Source organism: Hipposideros armiger, unplaced genomic scaffold (genome assembly GCF_001890085.2).
Source record: "Hipposideros armiger isolate ML-2016 unplaced genomic scaffold, ASM189008v1 scaffold_22, whole genome shotgun sequence".
Classification (NCBI taxonomy): Eukaryota; Metazoa; Chordata; class Mammalia; order Chiroptera; family Hipposideridae; genus Hipposideros; species Hipposideros armiger.
The window spans coordinates 3,021,242-3,042,825 of NW_017731372.1; the positions used below are offsets into that span (position 1 = coordinate 3,021,242).

General features: G+C 38.5%; 1 protein-coding gene across 1 annotated transcript in view; it reads left to right on the plus strand.

Moving 5' to 3' along the window:
* The window catches only part of HMCN1 (hemicentin 1), a 446,768-nt gene that overhangs the window by 215,659 nt on the left and 209,525 nt on the right, over window positions 1–21,584 (plus strand). Inside the window, exons 12-15 of the mRNA XM_019635448.1 lie at window positions 7,184–7,325; window positions 8,437–8,564; window positions 10,912–11,025; window positions 16,897–17,055. Coding sequence (XP_019490993.1) covers window positions 7,184–7,325; window positions 8,437–8,564; window positions 10,912–11,025; window positions 16,897–17,055 — 543 coding nt within the window. The remainder of the gene's footprint in view (window positions 1–7,183; window positions 7,326–8,436; window positions 8,565–10,911; window positions 11,026–16,896; window positions 17,056–21,584) is intronic.

Sequence of the window (21,584 nt, forward strand, 5' to 3'; positions counted from 1 at the left end):
TCTCTAATTATTAATTAAAAGTAGAGAAATTATCAGATTAATTCTTTTGTGCCATGCAATGTTACTGACGCTGCTAAATTTTATGTAGCAGAGCAGTACCGAGCAGCTCATGTTTGGTGTCTGTGTATGAGTTTTGAATTTTCTTAGTATCGAGGTTCTCAAAAGGATGGACAAGTACGACCCTTGTCCATCTTCAGCCTCTCAGACTGAGCTGGTGTTGGCCACTAAACGTTTTTCCTTTTAGGCTCCATGTCCATTGTACTTATACAGTAGATTCTCATTTCCTGCTGCTTTGGCTCGAAGCCCTGCTTAATGACTTTCTGTTCCTCCATGATTTGCCCCAACTCCACTTTCCATCCCTTGAGTCACAGAGGCACCCTGACTTCCTCCAAATTACATTATTCTCACTCTAGTTCTATGCCTTCGCTCTTAGAGCTGTTTTGGCTTTAAAATCCCCATCCAAATCCTACCTATAACGTAATGCACCTCTCATAAACCACCTTGTTCCTGAATATTGTTGGTCTCTTGGTTCCGGTGGCCTATAGAATTTTTTTTTTTTTTGCCATACATTTTTGCTCTTAATCATGGTCAATTTCATCTGTTTAGCTCTTTTTTCCCCCAATCATATTATATACACAGTGAGATACTTAACTGACCATCCCCGCCCTTTTTTCCTAATCATAGTGCCTTCAACAGAGGAATAAAAAAACAAACTCACAATTTCACTCAATAGATGTGTACTCCTTAATTGCTGAGTGTACCTCAAAGTAACAATAGCAAACTAGAGGGAAATTTGGGTTACTAACATCATCTTTCTTGTTTCCATGTGAACTTCAATGGCTTATTTGAATCACATCAAGAACTTTAGATTTCATATGTAAACGCTTTCTTCTCTACTTGTAGCACATGCCAGCATATAACTGCCTACATTTAAAATCATATTTTATAACAAAACCTGATTATCTCATGAAAATTTATAGAGAAATCATTTTTAAAGTTTTATTTAAATTAGTTCACCCTAATTTGAAAATTATGTCATGTGAGTGAGTTTTGCAAAATTTTATGAAGTAGTCTAAAGCAGTTTATCACTTTTAAGGTTAAACACAAGAGCTATTTCATTTCATAATGCTGCTAAATTTCAAAAGGAGTAAAAGTTACAGTAAGTGGAGTGGTATTTATTTATATGAATTTAATGTCTGATTTAAAAGATACTATTTTTCTATTCATCTGGCAATCGAAAATTTTTTCTCTATTGATTTTTATTAACTGTTCTTTTATGAAGAGGGTTTTAAGAGCTGAAGATGAACGCAGGTGCCCTGGTTAAATTTGACCATATTTAGCATATAGCTGACATTTCTCCACAATCACAAGCTGCCACCTGGAAATCAAAGGGTCAGACAAAGCATCCTTTTCTCCTTCATGTTATGTCTGTATGGACATTAGAACTGTTAATTTGTCTTCTGTGGTGTCAGGAAAGGGTGGATGTCTGTCACTAATTAGGCCACATCACCAGAGAGAATATTGCAATGAAAAAGGAAACATTTCTCAAGATGATTGATGAAGTCAGTCCCTAATGACCAGAATTACTTCACTAAGCATGAAACTGATATGATCATTACCATATGCTCATTACATCATCATAACTCTTTTTTAACATGTGCCAGGTGACATAGGTATCAGCATGTTTTTTTTTTCCACCAGTAAAATGTGGGAGAACTAAATGTATCTATTTTTTATTGAGATTTCTAATAAATTTTGAGTATCTAGAAACATCTCGAATTTCAGAAGAATCAAACAAAACATAATAAGTATTATTTATTAGTAGGATGTATAATCTGAATAGAATATGCAAGTGTGAGAACTGTGACCAAGTTTCATTTTTGAATAATAGATATGTAAATATATATTTTAAATACTATAGTACTTATTTTGTCATTTTTGTCATACTTTACCATATGATGGAATATTAATAATAGCAAAAATTACCTAGTACCTACTATGTGCCAGGAATTGTTCTAAGTGTTTTATGTATATTAATTTAACTAGTCCACAGTAACCCTGTGAGTTAGGTACTATTATTGTCCCCATTAAGGTATAGACCAGACACCATGGATTATTTAACCATTTTGAGCCTTAGTTTCTTTATGTGTAAAATAGCAGTAACACTTCAGAGAGGTATTGTGGAAAATAAATGATGGGGTTGGAGTTCGATACCTAGCACGTCATAATAGGCACTCAATAACTTTTGCCACCTTCCTATTCAATGAACTGACTACTAGAGAGAGATTTAGTCCTTAATTATGCATAGTATGCTTTTTATACTTTGAGATCTCTGGTCATAAAATGTCTGAAGCATAGTAGGTACTCAGTAAATGTTGGTTGTGTGCAAAAATGAAAAATCAAATAATTTTGCCCACCTACCCTAAATATACCAGTGGTGAAAAATATTTTAAATTGTTGCTTAGGTAATTTAAAGCATTACCATTATCTTACAAATTTGTTGATGATAATTTAATCACCTTAAAGAGACAGTCCTTAGGCCTTTTCTCTGAGAATTTCCTACCAGAGCCATAACAGAACAAATCAGACGCCACTGACCTAGACTAACAGGAAATACTCCTCCTGCCTGTGACTATGATATGGGAGATTTCCAAGAGTTAGGCAAGACTTTATCTTCCCTAGTCTTGGTAGGCAGAGCAGTGGCTGTTTTTATAGGCAGTTATAATTCATTTTGCCAACCCTACCATTATTATGTGTTAAGACACCTAAGTCTTATTGTTCATTTTTTATTCTTAGTATCATAATCTATGTTTAACTTTTTAAAATCCTTGGTGAGAATATAAAAACATACATATTTTGCTTTAGTTGTGATTAAAATATAAAGAATGAATTAATACCTTAATACCTTATAGCGTGCCACGTTCCCATAGCTTTAGCTAATGAAAAGCAAGTTGTTATTATGGAGATGGTGTTGATGGTTGATGGTGATGGTGGTAGTGGTGATGATAATTATACTCATGTTGGTGGTGATGACTAAGGTGATGAAAAGAGATTGAAAGGGAACTAAGAGTGGATTATGTCTCTCCAAAGCCAAAAATTGGACTCTGGACTTTGATAGAGTTGAACTATAGTTCTTTAATTCCTTGTTCTTGCTTTATTAAAACTACTTTATTAAAAACAAGAGGAATTCCTTTTTTCCTAGGAATTAAAAAAAATCGACCACTGAAATAATTACACTGGTCCATTACATCCTTACTTAAACTAGTCAAGTAAAGTCTGAATCATTCTGACCATCTTTATTCAACTATTACTTGGTAGAAATTGAATTTTGTTTCCCTATATTTGTTCATGTCCTTTCTGATTTTCTTATCACCAGCAGGACTAGTGTTCCCAGGGCAATGGTAAATTTCTCACCTTCTGTGGGATGATGTCATCCCATCTGTATGTTATACACAGACGTATTCCGTGACCCTGAGCAACACCCTACATCCAGGCTTTATTTGCAAAATGACCTCTTAGCTCTCTGCATCCTGGTCTGGGTAACTGACATTTATTTTCACTTTGATATCTGAACTACAGAGCATACCAGTGGGATTCTTGCTGGGAGAGACGCCAGGTTCATTCTGGCTGACTCCATTGGAAGGCACCTTGTTTAGACAAAATTCTCGAGAGCTGCTAAATCTTTGCAGCAGTCCTATGTCAAAATGAGCTAGACATGAGAAACAGTATATTTCAGGAAGGTGGGACTGAACAAGTGTGGGTATTCAATAAATTCCAAAGAAAAAGAAGTGTTCATATTTTTCTCCCTCATCCCCTGAAGATTGTCTGCAACACCCCCACAGCATGCGTAGTCCTCCAGCATTTTAGAATTGATGGACTCCAGATGGAATCACAATTTGAACTTACTGGCCATGACCAGCCTGCCCTTGACCTCACGCATTTCTCTAGCCCTATATTCACCAAGAAGGATCCGTGCAATAATGAGACTATTAACCAAGTCCACAGGCCGGAAAAACCCTTCAAACATGAATTTCAAGGACAATCTTAATTTGAAAAACACAATGTAAACAGGGAAAAACAAAAAGGGTGACAAGTGTAAGCTGCTAGCAATCAGACAATAATTAGGTTTGTTCAATTGTGTAGCTGCCGAGTCTAGCAGTACCACTTGTATCTCTCTCAAATGGATAAGGCTTCCATGGGCTAATTTTTTTCTGAGTGAAACAATTTGCAGACTAACTTATAGTAAAGATATGTCATAAATATTTTCAGATATAACTGACTAACTGAATTTCTCAAATTCCTTAATAATAAAAACCCAATTAAATGGAAAGCTGACACTATGCCTGTCTGTTTAGCTTATCAGTGCATCCTTATAAGTTAGCACAGAGCTTGGAACATAATAATTGTGCAAAAAACCCCACATGTTATTGAATTAATTTGTTTATTTTTGATGTCTATTTCAAACACTGTGGAAATGAATTTATTTTCATTTATGTTAGTGAATGGAGGATATTTACACTAAGAAAATTATTTAATAATTTTTTGATGGCCCCTTCCTTAAAGATTAGGTTTTACTCAGTAGTAATATAGGCGTAAATGTACACTTGATTAGACCAGCTATAGCAACAGCTTCCCAGTCACCCCAAAGAATTTTTTGTCTCTTTTTTTCACAATACATTTCTGATTTAATATTTCATTTTCAAAATTATTTTTTTCTGCCACAAAAGCAGAATATAGTTGGAACTTTGAATAATTGACATTTTCTGTTAAGTTGAGGTCCTCTGGATCCATAGGCATGAGGCATATGATCAAGATAGTAGGACCTTAAAAGGCTAGCAGGCATGAAAATTCTCAGCGCCAACTTACAGTTTAGGAATGGCCCCATACTCCATCAACAGTTTTAAGTGTCTGTTATTTACAAGTCACTGCATAACATTAAAAGGATGTTAAACACTGTAGAATATAATGACATATGGGATATCTGAAAGACATGGCCTCTACCTCAACGAATTTATAATCTAATAAAGAAAAAGAAAAAGAGCAATTCAAACAAAGCTGGCAGTAGTCAGGACAAGTTGTGACTCCAAACCTGGGTTCACTATATAGAAAGGGGCAAAAATACCCTCTCTCGGGACTTTGCCTGAAAACAGGTTCTGTTGAAGTTCCAGGTTAGCAGCCAGCAGCCAGTGGTCAGCTGTTGTGAATAAGTGGCAAGGCAACCACTAGAGACACAGAAACATGACATTGGGAGCAAATTCATTTTACTCGCAAAGAGAATTTACTTCTCCTGCTTTCATTGCTTGTGGTTTCTCTGCTCCACTGATGGGGCCAGGTCCCTGCTCGGGTCACCCAAAGAGCTCCTTCATGGTCTCCACTGTGGCTGCCTGCTGCACCATTGGGGCCAGATGGTGGAGAACATGATCATCATCAGTTAGCTCATGTGGTCCTTCAAGGACATGTATCTCATATTGAGATAAAGGGTCTCCAGAAGCTGAAGGTGGACCACCCCTGTATCACTTCTAACCACCAGAGCATCCTGGATGCGATGGGCCTCATGGAGGCCCTTCCCAGGGGCTAAGTGCACATGGCCAGGTGAGAGCTGCTCTTCACGGTGCCTGTGGGCCTGATCAGGTACTTTAAGGACATCGTCCTCATCACGGGCACTGCTCCAGGACAGCTGTGACCATGATGGTTGATGTAGGCAAGAACATGGTCAGGGAGAAACTCAGAATGTGGATCTACCCCAAGGACATGCAAAAAGACAATGGGGACCTGCTAGCTTTCAAGAAATGCATCTTTGGGCCAGCCAAGTGGCTCATTGGTTAAGAGTTGGCTTGGGAGCACGAGCTCTGAGCAGCAGGGCTGCCAGTTCAGATCCCACATGGGCTAGTGACACTGCACCCTCTACAGCTAAGATGGTGATCAACAGCTTGAGCTGGAGCTGGGCTGCTGTGAGTCACCTACATCGGTGTAGGCTGCAGGCCCTGCTGCAGTGGGCTGCCGTGAGCTACTGTGAGTGGCTGGCAGCCAGCGTGAGTGGCCGGTAGCCTTTGTGAGCTGCCATGAGCCGCCATGAGCGGCTGTCCAATGGCCGGCAACCGACTGTCTCAGCTGGGAAGAGTGCAATGATCATAATACCAACATGGGCCAGTGAAAAGCAACGTCCTCCACAACTAGACTGAAGAACAAAAGGACAGCAACTTGTCTGTTCCCCTTCCCCCAATTCCCCAACGCTGTTCCCTAACCAAATTCTCCAATAAAATCTTTAAAAAAAAAAAAAAAAGGAACGCATTTTCTACCTGGCTTCTCAGGCCAAAGTTGCCCTCATACCTGTAGTATACTCCACCTTCCCCTCCTTATACAACCAAAGACGAAGCTCTTCACCTGAGGAACACTCAAGGTAGAGGTTCTGGATGCCGTCCCCATCATGGCTGACAGCCCCAAGCATGTGGAAATCTGCCATGAGGACTACCTTCTTCCCCAGTAGGACTGGGCACTGCAGGGCCTGGTGCTGGGCCAACCCAGTGTCCAAGGTCAGGGGATAGGGAAGGACCCGGCTAGAGAATGGGCAGGGGGACCACCCATCCATCCCAAAGCTGCTAAATATTACTGTTCCTGCTCTTGCAACTCCCCTGACTTTCATTCAAGCCCCTTCCTGTCATGAGCCTTGGATCCAGGGCCCTGACATCCCCTCAAAGGACAGTGTGCCAGACCCTCCTCACGCTCAGAGGGCCGGGCCTCGCCGGCCTCGTGCCTCCAGGACCCAGGAGGAGGAGCAGGCCTAGGACTTCAGATGGGCTGACGAGGCTGGGCTGGGCTTCAAGGTCTCTGAGTGACTGGCCAGAGGTAAGCCCTCCGCCCTCCCGCCTGGGCCCGTGGGGCAGAGCCCCACATCAGGCCTTCAGGAAAAGGAGGGGCTCTGTGGGGGCTGGGACCTCTGTGTAACCTGGGCCGTGAGGAGCCAGAAAGCAGTGTCCGCCACTCCTGCCGGTCTTGGGGAGCAGGCCTACTGAATTGGTACTGCAAATCAGTCGTTACTTTTTATAAATGAACTCTTGGAAGTGTAAAAAAAAAACAAGACAAACGGGGTGTGGTAGAGAGAAGCCTACAGGTTTGCTCACAGAAAGCTCCTAACATCACAGTAAGTTGTCATTTCACTGTATATGTTTCTTTTTATTTGCAGAATCGCCCAAGGTTACCGTGATGCCCAGGAATCAGTCTTTCACAGGAGGATCTGAGGTCTCCATCATGTGTTCTGCCACAGGTTATCCCAAACCCAAGATCGCCTGGACCATTAATGATATGTTTATCATGGCTTCCCACAGGTAGTGGATTTCTATCATGTTCTTTGTTTTTATCGAGTGAGAAAAGGTGATGAAATTTCTGGACAAAACCAATCTGACCAAATCCCTATGATTAAGGGAGGTTTGACCCAAATCCACATCTTTAGATTTTCTAAACAGGCCAGGAAATGTCAATAAAATAATACTTGATGAATTTATAGAGTTCAAGGCTCTTAAGTCTTGAATTCAATAATTCGATTTAAGTGCTTTCCAATACTTTGCGTTGCAAACATAAACACCATAACGCTTGGCTTACCTTGAATATTTGAAGCGAGGATAATGGACTTTCTGTGAGGTCAAGTAATATGTAGTCCTAACCAATCTTTTAAAGAGATGGCCCTGGGATTTAACAGGAGAGAGAGGGAGGCAAAGGACAGAGCAGCAGCTCTAACTGAAGTGTGTGTAGACATTCTTTGTAACCCCTGTTTGCTTTTACCATACTTCATACTTGAGAAGTATTTTATTCTACTGGATGCTTTAAAAATAATTGAATTCTCTCATGCTCAAAGAGCGTAATGGACACGTGGGACATAAGCAATGAAGTTTCCAGTGACTGGGCTTCCATTGTTCTGGCTTTGGCACGAGGAGGAGGGCTTAGGTATGAGTCAGATTCTTCTCGTATTCCTAGACTCATCACGGACTCGCTGTGCAACATGAGTCCTTGCATTCCCCAGGTTTTCATTTTGAGGAACCGTTGAGCATAGCAGTTCACACAAGAATAAAATTGCCTGGGTGCAAATTTCATTTCTCCTATTTATTAACTCTGACTTTGAGCAAGTTATAAGACCTCTTTGCTCACCTGTCAACCACAGATAATGATACTATCTAACTCATTGTGTTGTTTCAAAGATTTTAAATATTAATAAATGTAAAGCTCTTAGGGCAGTCCTTGGCACCTCACGACTACTGGATACATGCGATCTATGATTGCTATTATTATTATTATTTTGATTATGTTTATGTTTATGAAATGATAATGTTAATCATTTCTGCAGTTAGAACCAAATATTTGAAGATATGTGGAAGGAAGTTTCTGTAGTTCCTTGACACTATTATTAGGGTATTTTCAATTTTATTTTCCTTTTGTTCATAGGTATAGGATGACCTCAGAAGGTACCTTATTTATCAAAAATGCAGTTCCCAAAGATGCAGGGATCTATGGTTGCCTGGCAAGTAATTCAGCTGGAACGGATAAGCAGACTTCTACCCTGAGATACATTGGCAAGTATAATCAGTGTAAAAGGCAGTTAAAATAAGATGAAGGTCATATTAAGCGATGTAAAAGCCCTTTTCTGAAGATGAATATTAGGAATGAGTTATACACAGTCTTATAATGTATTATTCACTTCACACATTGATGAAAGTAAATATTATAACTAACTTAAGTTAAAGGTTCAGGAAGTGAATAGCTTCATTAGTCAACAGAAATCAAGGAAGCTTCCGGAGTATGGAAGAGTTCCAGATTATCTGCAGAGTTCCATCTTTCCTCAGTTCATCTGTTCTCTACAGTTTTTCACCTACTAATTAATAAATTCAGTCTATTTTTTAGTTTACCTCAACATCCATTTTATATTTTCCACTTATATTCAAGACTGTTGATAACATTTCTGTCTTGTATCTTATCTGGGTATTATTTTGAATTTTCATCTTCACTTTTCCCCTCCGGACTCAAACATTTATTAAAAATGCACTTCATGACAATTATTCTACAATATAATATTCCATAATGTAATAGGATGTCATCTATTATAATATATATAATAATATAATATAATATATAATCTTACACATTCTAATAATATATAATATTGAATGGAATAGAAATTTCCTTTAATTTGGTCTTTCTTAAACAAACAAAGGACAACAGCATTACGTAACTCAATGTTAGTTTGTGACTTGTGGATAATTAATGGCCAGCAATCCGCCCTTTCATTCAATCTTATTTGCCATTCATAGTAAGGTAGTGAAACTGGCGGAGGAGAGAAAGGGGTGTAAACGAGCCACAGTAAAGACTGAGAGTTATAGTTCGTTTGTATAGGTGGGAGGTAGCAAAAAGTCTCATGAATATTGAACCTAGAAAGTAGTGGCCTCATTTATAGAAATGAAGAAGGCCCGTGGCAAATAAGTTTAGAAGGGGAGGGACTCAGAAATTTAGAGATAACATATTTAGAGAAAACAATTAAAAGTGTTCACAGAACACCGAGGTGGAGAGGCAGCAGACAGTGGGGAATGTAGAAAGGGGGGTTGAAACAGAACCTGTATTGCAGAAACCAATTTTGGTTCCTTCTCAAAGAAGCCAAAATATTCGACCCATTTACTTAACTTGTTTATCACCCAGAGTATGTAAAATGTTGTGCTAGAGATTACGATAGAGTGCAAAATTTTAAAATGTGTGTTACCAAGTCCTTACTTTTCAAGAGCTTGCATGATGAGTGTGGATATACATAAGGAAATATAAGAGGACAGATAAGCACTGCAGAAGACTGGCAGAATGAAAGATTAATTATGACTGAGGAATTCACACAGATTTCTCAAATGAGACAGGGTTTAAGCTCAGTGTGGAAGAATGAGTGAGGTTCGGAGAACTGTGGCCAAAGGCTTTTCAGGCAGAGGAAACAGCTTTAGCAAAAGCAGGAAGACAGGAGACAGTAGGGTGTGTTTTGGACTTCCAGTGTAACTCCATACTATGGGATAAGTAAGGAAGTGACATGGAGGGTTAGGTTGAAGAGAAAACTGTGACCGGTGTATGATTTTTGAAGGTCAAACTAGGGAATTATGAAATGGAGTCACTGAAGGTTTTCTAGTAGAGGGCTGACATGCTCTTTGAGAAGTTAATTCTTGGCTTTGTTTAAAACTACCTCAGTTGAAGTTAGGAAGTCCTAAAATGTCCAGTTAAGAGAAAAATGTGTGCATGAACTAAATAGGCCAGAGGATGAAGCGAACAGAGCTAAGGAAAGAAACTTAGAAAATGTCTATAGGTAGCATCAAAGAGAAAAATGGAGTCAAACCTGGGACACTCTACTTTTTATGGATGCCGATTTTAGCTGTGGACTGCAAATATCTCTTTGTAGTTAGACGCGAATATCTTAAAGTCTCATAAAAATGTTATAATAAATTTGCCTGCAGTTTTACTATCCTCGAGTCCTAATGTAGCCAAGTGAGTCTTATCATCACAGCTCTTTTGATTTTTTTTATTCCTATTATCTTTCTTTCTGTTCTGCTAGTATTGTTTCTGTAAGATGTATTCAGCTTTCCAAGATTTTTCTTTCCTTATATGCCTCTTTTTTCATAAAGACCATTCAATTCATTTCCTAAATTTCTTTGGACTCTTGTTTCATCAGAATTATTTTTGCCTCATATCCTTTTTTGGCCTGAATAAATGATCTTTTCATCACACACATCTATATGCATGTGCATTAGAAAAGTGTTTCTGTTTATAAAAACTAAAATAGCCACAAGCGCATAAATAAGGATAGATTTTATTTTTATTGGCTCATTTAGTAAACATAAACAAGGTACGTGTGGCACTGTACTAGATGTTAACTATTTGCATGCTTGTTATTTTTAGAAGCCCCAAAGTTGATCGTTGTTCAGAGCGAGCTCTTGGTTTCTGTCGGGGATACAACAGCCCTGGAATGTAGAACCTCTGGTGTTCCTCCACCTCAAGTTAAATGGTTCAAAGGTACATGTCTGAAGTATGTTCATGTCTGGACTTCGTTTTGTTTTCGCTTTAAAAAAATGATTTGTTAAAAGTTTGTTTTGGTGTGTGACTTAGCAGCCCCATAAAATGTGTTTATGATCTCACTAGAGACAATAGTTTAAAACTCTGAACTCGGCATTTCAGGATTTGCCATCTGGTGTGGATTATAGGACCGTGAAAATCAAAGCAGGAAAGGTTTGCCTTTGCTAATCCAGCTGAACATTTTCTTTGTTAGTTTAGGATTGTTTCCTGTAGAAAAATGGTCCAAGAATACTCAGCTAATGTTTAAAATAGCTCCACCGATTTTCAGTTCACTTTTCTTCAAGATAATTGCTCTCACTGTTAAAAAGTTTTCTAGGTTCTCAAGGATGCTTTCTATAAAGTGATCAGATAAGACACACGTTGAAGCTTAAAATCGAATGACACGTGTTATTCAATGGAGAGACAAATGGTATTTCGTGGTCAGCTTCCTCATGCTTGGTAGATGCTTATGTCAAACTATCGAAATGCTACCTGCCTATATTACACCTCTCTGTTTCAGTAATAAAAGAATAGTAATGTGCTGTTTGTCCTTAGTGAGAATACACTTGGGTCCTGGTCTGGGCTCAGATGCTGACAGCATATATCTGTGTAAAGTACCCTGCTTCTGTTTCTGTCTCAGCTCTTCCAATCCATGAGAAAGACAACTTCCCGCAGACACCCTAACAGGGAGGTTGCTAGGATTATTGAGATACTGTTTGCAAAATACTTTTTAATCTTCAGATGAAAAATGCTAAATGGTACAAAGCACTATTGTTATGATTCTGTTTGTTAAATCACAGACTTTTCCATAGCAACGGGTTGATGTCATAATCACAAAATTATGAATTCACCTCGGGTTCAAATGCTTGGGGAACATGAGAAAGAAAGAAAAAGAAAGGCTTTGTGTAGAAAACAAACACTTTTATATTAACAGAAATAAAAAATAAGGAAGAAACCTAGAAGATAATGCCATGTTCCACGTTACATGATTTTAAGTCTTCATGTTTTCTCTGATAAATTGTTTCTGGATTTGCCTTTACTTAATTCGGTTTATTTCAATGAACATAAACTAACTTTACTTATTTAAAAGACTAAAGTCTTTGAATTACAAATGAAATAGATATCAATTTCAAGGTCATGTCAATTAAATGGATCCAGAAAAAAAATGTGTTATAGAGGCAGTGTTTCTTTTTTCATATGTCAGTCAGTAGTGTATGTTAAAAATAAAAATTTTTAGAAGTAATAGAACTTGCTGATTTCTCTACCTGTCATACATATATATTGGGTTGTCAGGAAAGTCATGGTGCATTTTTGCATTGAAAAACATAGAAAAATACGTCATGACTCTCCTGACAACCCAATAGTATATAGCAGTCATCAGAAAGCCTTTTATTCTCCCAAATTGAAGCTACTTTCCTGAATAGCTTAGTCTTCATGTCAGCCTGGGTCCCACAAATGGCTTGGAAGCTAAAGGAGGAGTTAGGGAGTCATGCAGCCACCACATAGAAGATTCTAGAATTGACTACTCATTACTTTCTCCTCTCAGCCATAGATGGTAGAGCTCAATGGGCCCAGTCATAATATCCCATTTCTCTGTCTGAGTTATGAACCAACAGAGCTAGAATGCGGGTATTAATTACTGAGAGGCCGTGTTGGAGGACGTACTCCAACGTTCATCAACAATATGCAGAGTGGCCATGAACCCTAAGATCAGACCCACTTACTCTTCCAGTCACGGGAGGCTTACTACAGAAGCAGAGCCTGGATCATGGAGAACAAAACTAGAGGACAAACTCTTCTACATGCAGACTGGCTCCAAAAAGAAAGGGGGAGGAGACACCAGGAAGGTTGGCAAAATCCTACCATATGGAAATCACAGCAGTGAAGAAGAGTTCTTACCTAACCATAACCACAGCTTTTTCTAAATGTCTTTTTTTTTTTTAAAGATTTTTATTGGGGAATTGGGGGCATGGGAAGAACAGTGCTGGGGAATTGGGGAAAGGGGAACAGACAAGTTGCTGTCCTTTTGTTCTTCAGTCTAGTTGTGGAGGACGTTGCTTCACTGGCCCAAGTTGGCACCATCATTGCGCTCTTCTCTGGTGAGGCAGATCAGTCGCCGGCTTCTGGACGGCCGCTCACTGCGGCTGCTGGCCGCTCACGCTGGCTGCTGGCTACACACGGTAGCCCATGGCAACCCACTGCAGCAGGGGCTGCAGCCTACGCCGTCATCAGCGACTCATGGAGCCCAGCTCCAGGCTGAGCTGCCGTTCAGCATCTCAGCTGTAGAGGGCAGTGTCACTTGCCCTCATATGTGGGATCCGAACCAGGGCCCTCTGGCGTCCCAAGCCAGCTCTTAACCATCGCGCCACTCGGCTGGCCTCTCTAAATGTCTTTTTCTTCAGGCAATTCTGATTGAATAAAGTAGATGGTTATTTATTTATTTATTTATTTATTTATTTATTTATTTATTCATTCATTCATTCATTCATTTAGTTATTGTTAAGAATCCTTGAGATCGACCCTCTTAACAAATTTTTAAGTGTATAATACTGTATTGTTAACTGTAGGCCCCATGGTGTATGGAAGAGTTCTAGAACATATTTATCTTACATAATTGAAACATTATACCTGTTGAACAATAACTCCCCATTTCCTCTCCCCCACCCCGGGCCTGCCAATTACCATTCTTTAATAAATTATATGCCACTCAGATCCAGAGAGAAATGGAATTCCATAAGTACCGACGCCCACCATATTTTTAGATTTTTCGTTTCTAGAAATGAGCAACATCACGTGGGTTCAAAGGAGAATTAGGGACAATATTAACATGTTATATAAAGGATATTTCTGGTAAAATATTAAAGAAATTGGATTTGTTTATTTAGATTAGTGGTTCTTAAAGTGTACTAAGTTAGGAATCTACAATTCTTTTCAGGAAATCCACGAGATCAAAATTATCTTCCTAGTAATACTCAGATGCTATTTCTCTTCTTCAGATTCATTGTCTCATGAGTGTATAGTGGAGTTTTTGGAGACTCCGTGACATGTGATATCAGATAAAGTGAATGCAGAAGCGAATCTGAACACTCAACTGTCTTTTATTAACAGAGAATATTCTAGAGATTTTCAAAAATGTTAAATAATGTCACTCCTCTCAGTAATTTCTCTTGTTTGGGGAAATATAGTTATTTTTTCGTAAAATGTGTTCATTATGTTAAAATGTCATCAGTTTGGTATTATAAAATAAATTCATACATTTTCAAAATGTTCAGTTTCATTTCTAAAATGACAAATACAAATAAATATAATCCACATAACAAAAACTTTCGACATGTCCCAATAATTTTTAAGAATGTAAGAAGCCTTTGAGACAAACATTTTTGAGAACCACTTAATTTCCATCAGCTATTTGAAAAGATCTTATGCCAGGAAAATGATCTCTGTTAATGTTTACATCCATAGAGGCCAGAACTGAATTTAAATTACAGCAGAAAGAGAACCCTCTTCCATGGTAACGATTATTAAATCCTAGAATCAATTGTCAGGACAGTTTATATATTTTACTATGTATAACATTCTGCTAATCTTTCATTAAAACTAAACCCTATTTAATTTCCAGGTTAAAGTTTTGTATTTCTCTCTGGTTTCTCAATAGTCCAATGACTAATTTTTCAGTAGAAATCAAGAAAGGAGAGATTATTCAAATGTGATCACAATGGAAACTTGGTCAGACCAGGATTTTCCAATTCAGATTTTGTTTTATTACTGCTATTCTGCTATTCTTTAAACATTTTTGTTTTGAAAAAAAAAAAAAAAAGCTCCTCGCAAAAAAGAAAAAAGGTCTTCATTTCACCCTGTTGTGTTCTCTGACATACATAAAAGAAATAAGGGAGAGTGTTTTAGTCTAAATATTTTAATTCTTGAAGAATCGCTAGGTCACAGTGCATCCTCCCTTAGTGGGAGGAAAGTTTATGTCAACATCATCTGCTTTTATTTATGAAAATTTCCCAGCGGCATATAGACCCGCCTTCAGTTGCTTTTCTTTCTCGTGTGGTATGTAGTAGCAGGCTTAAAAAGATGATTGGGGTTTTAAATATTGGAATGCTGAAAAATACTTTATTTTTGGCACTGGCAGATGCTAATATCATTTTTTGTGCTGTTAAATTTATGGCTCCTTTGACCTCTCCTCCTCCCCAAATTATAAAAACAAAAAGAGAATTGTCTGTTTGTTGCCCTGAGTCTGTTGGTTGGGCTTTTTATAGTGCCCTAGACAATCACTAGCTCCGGGGTTCTCTTTGCCTGCTAGAAGTTAAGGGAGTTAATTCTGTAGTTCTTGGGCCCAGCGCCAATGGCTAGGCTAGTCTGTGACATTTGGGAGAGAACCTTTTCAGACTTGACATCTGGACATGCTATAAAACCCTAGAGCCATGGCCCTAAAACCTCCTGGAAGTTTTCATGACCTCCATGAAGAGTTTGATATCAGTCTTTACAAAAACAAATAAAAAAGCTATGGACACTAAGCTGGCATCCAGCACTAGGTGTTTTTTACGATACTTCTCATCCTGCCTAATTATATTCTTAGAAGAGGAGACAGCCTGCCGGAGGGAAAGCATCAGGAGAGGCTAACCTAATTTACAGATTTGTTGAGGTATTGCCTGCCTTCACCCAGAAATGGTTCTCAGGACACCTGAGGTGCCGCAGGGACACACAGCATATACAGGGAACTCAGACACAACTAAGCTTCCGTGGGTCCTCCTACCCTCACACTGAGGTCAAACTCAATATGTGGTTTCCCCACACACACACATTTATCCCCTACCTGCTTCTTCCATAAAACACCCCGTAACTCCAACTTACAGAAGTTTAATGAATAAAACAGATTTAGTAGAGGTATCCTGGGAGATTTATACGACAATACCTCTCTTTGGCCATTGTCATAAGTTTCTCGTCCATTCTTTCTCATCTACCGACAAGCTCTTCCCTACCCTCTGCAGCTCACAGTGGTTGCTTCTCCACCAGCCATTCTCAGAATGCTCTCGGCAGCTTCTACCTCTCACAGGATAAAATCTAACTGATTATACAGTGCAGATGCCTGACCACTTCACTGTACACCTGAAGCTGAATAATACTGTATGTCAACCATAATTTAATATCTATGTAGTCACGGGATATGGAGTATAGTATAGGGAATTGAGTCAATGGAATTGTAGTAGATATATACGATGTCAGAGGAGCAATAGATTTGGGGGAGGGAAGTTATCACTTTGTGAGGGGTGAAATGTATAACTATTACATTGTTTTGTACACCTGAAACTAATTAAAAAAAAAAAGCTAACTGATAGGATTCAGCAAACCAAAAACCTTGTCATTAACCAAACTCAGAAGCCCTGTAGCCTGCTGAGCATTTCCTGGGTAACTGAAATTCATCCTTGCACAAAGATAGTAGTAATTTCCTACAGCTTTCACTTTCCTATCCCCTTCTTACCTGATACGGCCACAGTGACAGCTGCTATAATACCTTTCCCAGTGCCCCAATGTAGCTTCAAAGAATCCATTCTTATTTAGGTACATATACAGCAGAGATATTTGTGCATAATTCATGTAGGACCAGACTTGGGACCATAGGTTAGCCCGTAGAATTATACAGACTAATAAACCAGATCAGCGCCAAGAAACACTTCATTCTTTCATTGCAGAAACATTGTTGAAGCGTCTACCCTAAGCCAGACTCTTGTATTTAAAAATTTTACAATCAGAAGTTTTGAAATCAAACCAATGGCAAACTTTGCAAATACTTCAGTGTTTCATGTTCCCCCCTTTGTTTTCACTTAGGGGATCTTGAGCTGAGGCCCTCAACTTTCCTCATTATTGATCCTCTCTTGGGGCTTTTGAAGATTCAAGAAACTCAAGATCTGGATGCTGGTGATTATACGTGTGTAGCCATCAATGATGCTGGAAGAGCAACTGGCAAGATAACTCTGGATGTTGGCTGTAAGCATCCCAGCTCTGATAGACAAATTTGTTTTTACACTGATCTGCTGCTTTTTCTATGCTAATAACTTGGAAACAATTGGGTGGAAATGTTTTTCCAGGAAGGCAAAATTAAAGTCAGCATTTAAGATGATTAATGTAATAGTGGTAATTAGCATTTACCAAGTGCTTTCTATGGATCATACACTGTGCTAAGAACTTTTATATGCATTGTCTCGTTAAACCCTTATAATGATCCTCAGGGGAATTTACCATAATTATGTCCATTATATAAATAAGGACATGAAGGCTTAAATAGGCTAATCACCTTTACCAGGGTCACAGAGCTATGGAGGGAGAGAATCTGGATATTTGAACCCAGGTTGCCTGACTTTACAGATGGCAGTCTTTCCTGATATATTACCTATTGGCAAGTATTTTTCTATCAAGAGTCATCCATTCTGACACCAAATTCCTAAGTATTAACATCTGGAGGCCATAAATTAGCCTTTGGCCCTAGACCGTAATTTGAAGATGTTGATGACAGCAAAGGTAGCCGATTGTGCTTTTATTTTTTTACTTCACTAGCAATGACTCCTCCGTGTATAAAATAAAGGACTAACTACAAATAAATGTCAATCACAACGTGAAGGATACAGCATGTGCATGACAGCGATAGTCGGATTACTAGAGAAGTTTGGTCCTCCCTCCTTTGTCTCTCCATCTCATGTTTCTTGAAAAAAAAAAAATTCTACACAGTGTAGTAACACTTGAAATAAAACAGAGCTTGCTTTGTATGAAAAAGAACCTGGCAGCTTCATTTTAACAGATAATTCAAATGTTTGCATCACTGAAACTTGTGAAATATGACTTGTCGTTAAATTATATTTTCATTTATGTATGGTGATTTTCATGCCAAAACTGTTTTTTTTGTATTTGTTGTTGTTGTTTAACAAAAATTAGGAACTGTAAAAATAAATGTATTTTTTTAGGATACAATAATACAAAACATTTTAGTCCTACTATCTTAATTCTTTAAATGAAAATCATAACCCTCTAAGCTTAATATTTTGTTTCATATAAACTAATATTTCCCTCCTGGTTTTTTGACAGTCCCCTCCCCCTTGGGGCTGTCTGCTGAACTCTCTGCTTTTTTGCTGGCTATGCCCTTGGAGTGGGATCGACAAAGCTGGAAATAGCCACAAAGACCATGGTAGAACCTTCCTAGGGCACAGCAAGAGTGTTTGAACCAGGGCTAAACTCTGTGGTTATTAAGAGAAGTGCCTTGGAAGTAAGATTGGAATATCTGGGTGGAGGGGATTGAGTCTACCAGCAGTGTGTAAAACACAAGCAATGCTTGTAGAAATGCAAGGCCCAATGAGGAAGGTCACTCGATGCCGAACTCTTGTTTTCAAGACATTTCAATTCTCAACATTTCCTAGTTCTGCTTCTCCCTACTTCTGGAACAGATATTTTATATTTGCCCAACATTCTTTTAGAGTTATCTAGCTCTAGAGCGGCGGTTCTCAACCTTCCTAATGCCGCGACCCCTTCATACAGTTCCTCATGTTGTAGTGACCTCCAACCATAAAATGATTTTCGTTGCTACTCTAGAACTGTAATTTTGCTACTGTTATGAATCGTAATGTAAATATCTTTTTGTTTTCTGATGGTCTTAGGCGACCCCTGTGAAAGGGTCGTTCGACCCCCAAAGGGGTTGCGACCCACAGGTTGAGAACCGCTGCTCTAGAGGAAGATGGAAAGAGCCTCAGTAATTGATCCTAGCAAAAAAGGGAATGACTCCCTGATGCCAAGATAGAAAATCTAAATACCTTACACTTGTTACTTTGTTTTCTTACTGCCTTCTTGGTAATCTTTTTAGCTTCTGGACTTTCCAGGTTCTCTCTTATGACTAGAGTTAAACTGTATAAGGCTTAGGGCTGTCCGTGCTGGAGTGATTTGTGTTAGATTAGAAAACATCCTAAGAAATGTTTTGTGTTTATCCTTCATCCCTTGAACAGAATTTTGTTTTATTTTCATTCATATTCAAGATCTTCACTCTATGACCCTTTCTAAAACAATGGCTTACTCAATTTCTTATTCCAGTAATTGGTCTAATGGGTCATTAACATAAACTCAGTTGTTTACTCACTGTAACCTTGATCGTTGTTAATAATTGCCAAATAACTTAATATTAAAGTCGGCGCTCTTCCGGTTCCTGTTAGGCCTTAAGTAGTCAGATCCTCATTCCCGTTAAAAGTCCTGATCACTTAGCTTACAAAGTGATTAGGCCATTGTCAGTCCACATTCAACTATTGTCACATATCCTTGCAGATACAAGATGTAACTAAGAACTGTGCAAATTACAGTTGTGATGCTTGTGGTTATCACTATTAGGCTCGAAAGCAATCAAACAAAACCCCAAAATTGTCTGCAACGTGTTCTATAGTGGTTAAGAGAATGGGCTCTGGAGAGAGACTGGGTTTTCTGCCTTACATTTAATAGTCCCTACCTTATAGGTTGGTTGTAAAGATGAAGTGAGACATCATTCCACATGTGCATTCAGTGTGTCAGTGGTTACTGCTGTTCATCTGCAGCTGCTTAATGGGACATGTATCAATAGGTGAATGTTATTAACTTCACAAATCGAGTGGTCATTTTGATTCTTTGAGTCTTGGAAAATAAATATAGAAATGCATGTATAGTCGTGACATAATATTTAAGATTAAGCATTGGGCTTTTAATGTGAAAGATATTTCAACTCGAATTTTTTTTTTAAAGGCTTGAGACAAGATTTGCTATTAGTAGTACATAAAATTATTCATCTGAATTCCAAATCTATTAGGCATAAATCTAAGTAGCTTATGACTTAGGAAGAAAAACATGCTTTTATCCATATCATGTAACTATTTGGGCTCTCTGATTGTTTTTGTGGGCCTATGACTTCGCATCAATACCGATCAAACATTTTTCTATTATTATAAAAATATTATTTGATAGTATGCTTGAGTTCTAGCTTCTTGTAGTGAGTCTCATTTTTTTCTATTTCTTATTATCGTGGCTTTAAGTTATGGACATTTCAGGTCAACAGGGAAAGTTACCAATGCCTTTCATCCTTTAAAAAAAAAAAAGGTAGTGAATCATGAAGTCATTTGGAAGAACAGAAGGTTGGCTGCATCAAACAAAACGCTGGCCTGGCAGTGATTTTATTTGCAGCATTCCACGCCACACAGGGTTTGAGTCTTAGACTGTGGTCTCATGGTTTGTGGTTTGGTAGAAACAAAACAGTGTGTTCAGCCATGTTAGGAAAGAAAATCTCTGACTAATAGGATGTAAGAGTTGCTATACAGAGATAGATTTCATTATCACTAAAGGAACTAGAATAATTTCATGGAATAGGTTTTAGAGCAAGGTGGTCCATTGTTTGTAACTTTGGTATTTTCACACTAATGTATGCGTGCAGGCATATCTATCTGTAAGTGACGACAAAGCTGTACCATGCATTAATTAACCCTGTGTAACTCTCAAGGTGCCTGCACACAAATATTTAGGGAATCATAGAGGATTCAGTACCATCCTGACCATATGCAGAAGCCAAAATTGAAATTAACAATAGATTACATTAAACTCCAGAACTAAGATTTAATAAAGTAACTCTACCATATTTATGATGAATGATAATTAATATTCAGGTGATTACTACATGCTGAATGATTAGTAAACATTCTCTTTTAACAACATGAGATAAGAAATGCTATTATACTCCTTTGCTTCATGGGGAAATTTAGGCTGGGGGAGGTAAAATAATTTTCCAAGTTTACAGACTAAGAAATAGTGGAGCTGCCATTTGAAACCACCTAGTGGGTTGTAACTTCTCTAAGTAACACAGCCTGCTCTGTACAAGTCCCGGATGCACTACAATCGCTTCTGCTCCTTTCCCCTTAGTCTCGTTGATCTGTTTACCATCCAGTCAGTGTAATTCATTTGGAGTCCAAACTGGCCACACTTGCGAGGCTTCTTGGCCTGAGTTTGGAGTGGCTTCGTGTTTGAGGTTCGCTTGTCATTGATGCTATCTTGGCTGCTTCCCCAGTTCGTGCCTGGTGCTCTCATTGGTCTTGTTTCCTGGTGCCAGTCTGTATATACCCTGACCTAGTGCTTGCCTTGTATCTGACACAGTTCCCGAAGCTGATTCTCCCCAAATGACTTCTCCCATCTTAATTGAGTTTTATGAGCACAACTTGAGCTCTGCTTATCCTTTTAGATTCCAGTTTGTTCTTGGCTTCCTTAGTTCTGAAAATTCTAATTTGTCTCCTTTTTCACCGATGGTTATGTTTTATTGTATCAGTGGTCAGTAAGCTAGTTACCTCCCAAATACTTGGTCAATTCCCAGGCTTCTGCATATCTCTTTGCTCTTCTGGGATTTATTTTCTGTCCCATCCCCACATTCACCTGCCCACACGCTGAGCTTAACACATCCTGAGATTTTAACATTAAACCTCTATTTTTCAGGAAAGCACTGCCTCTAGAGCAAATACTATCACTCCAGAGAA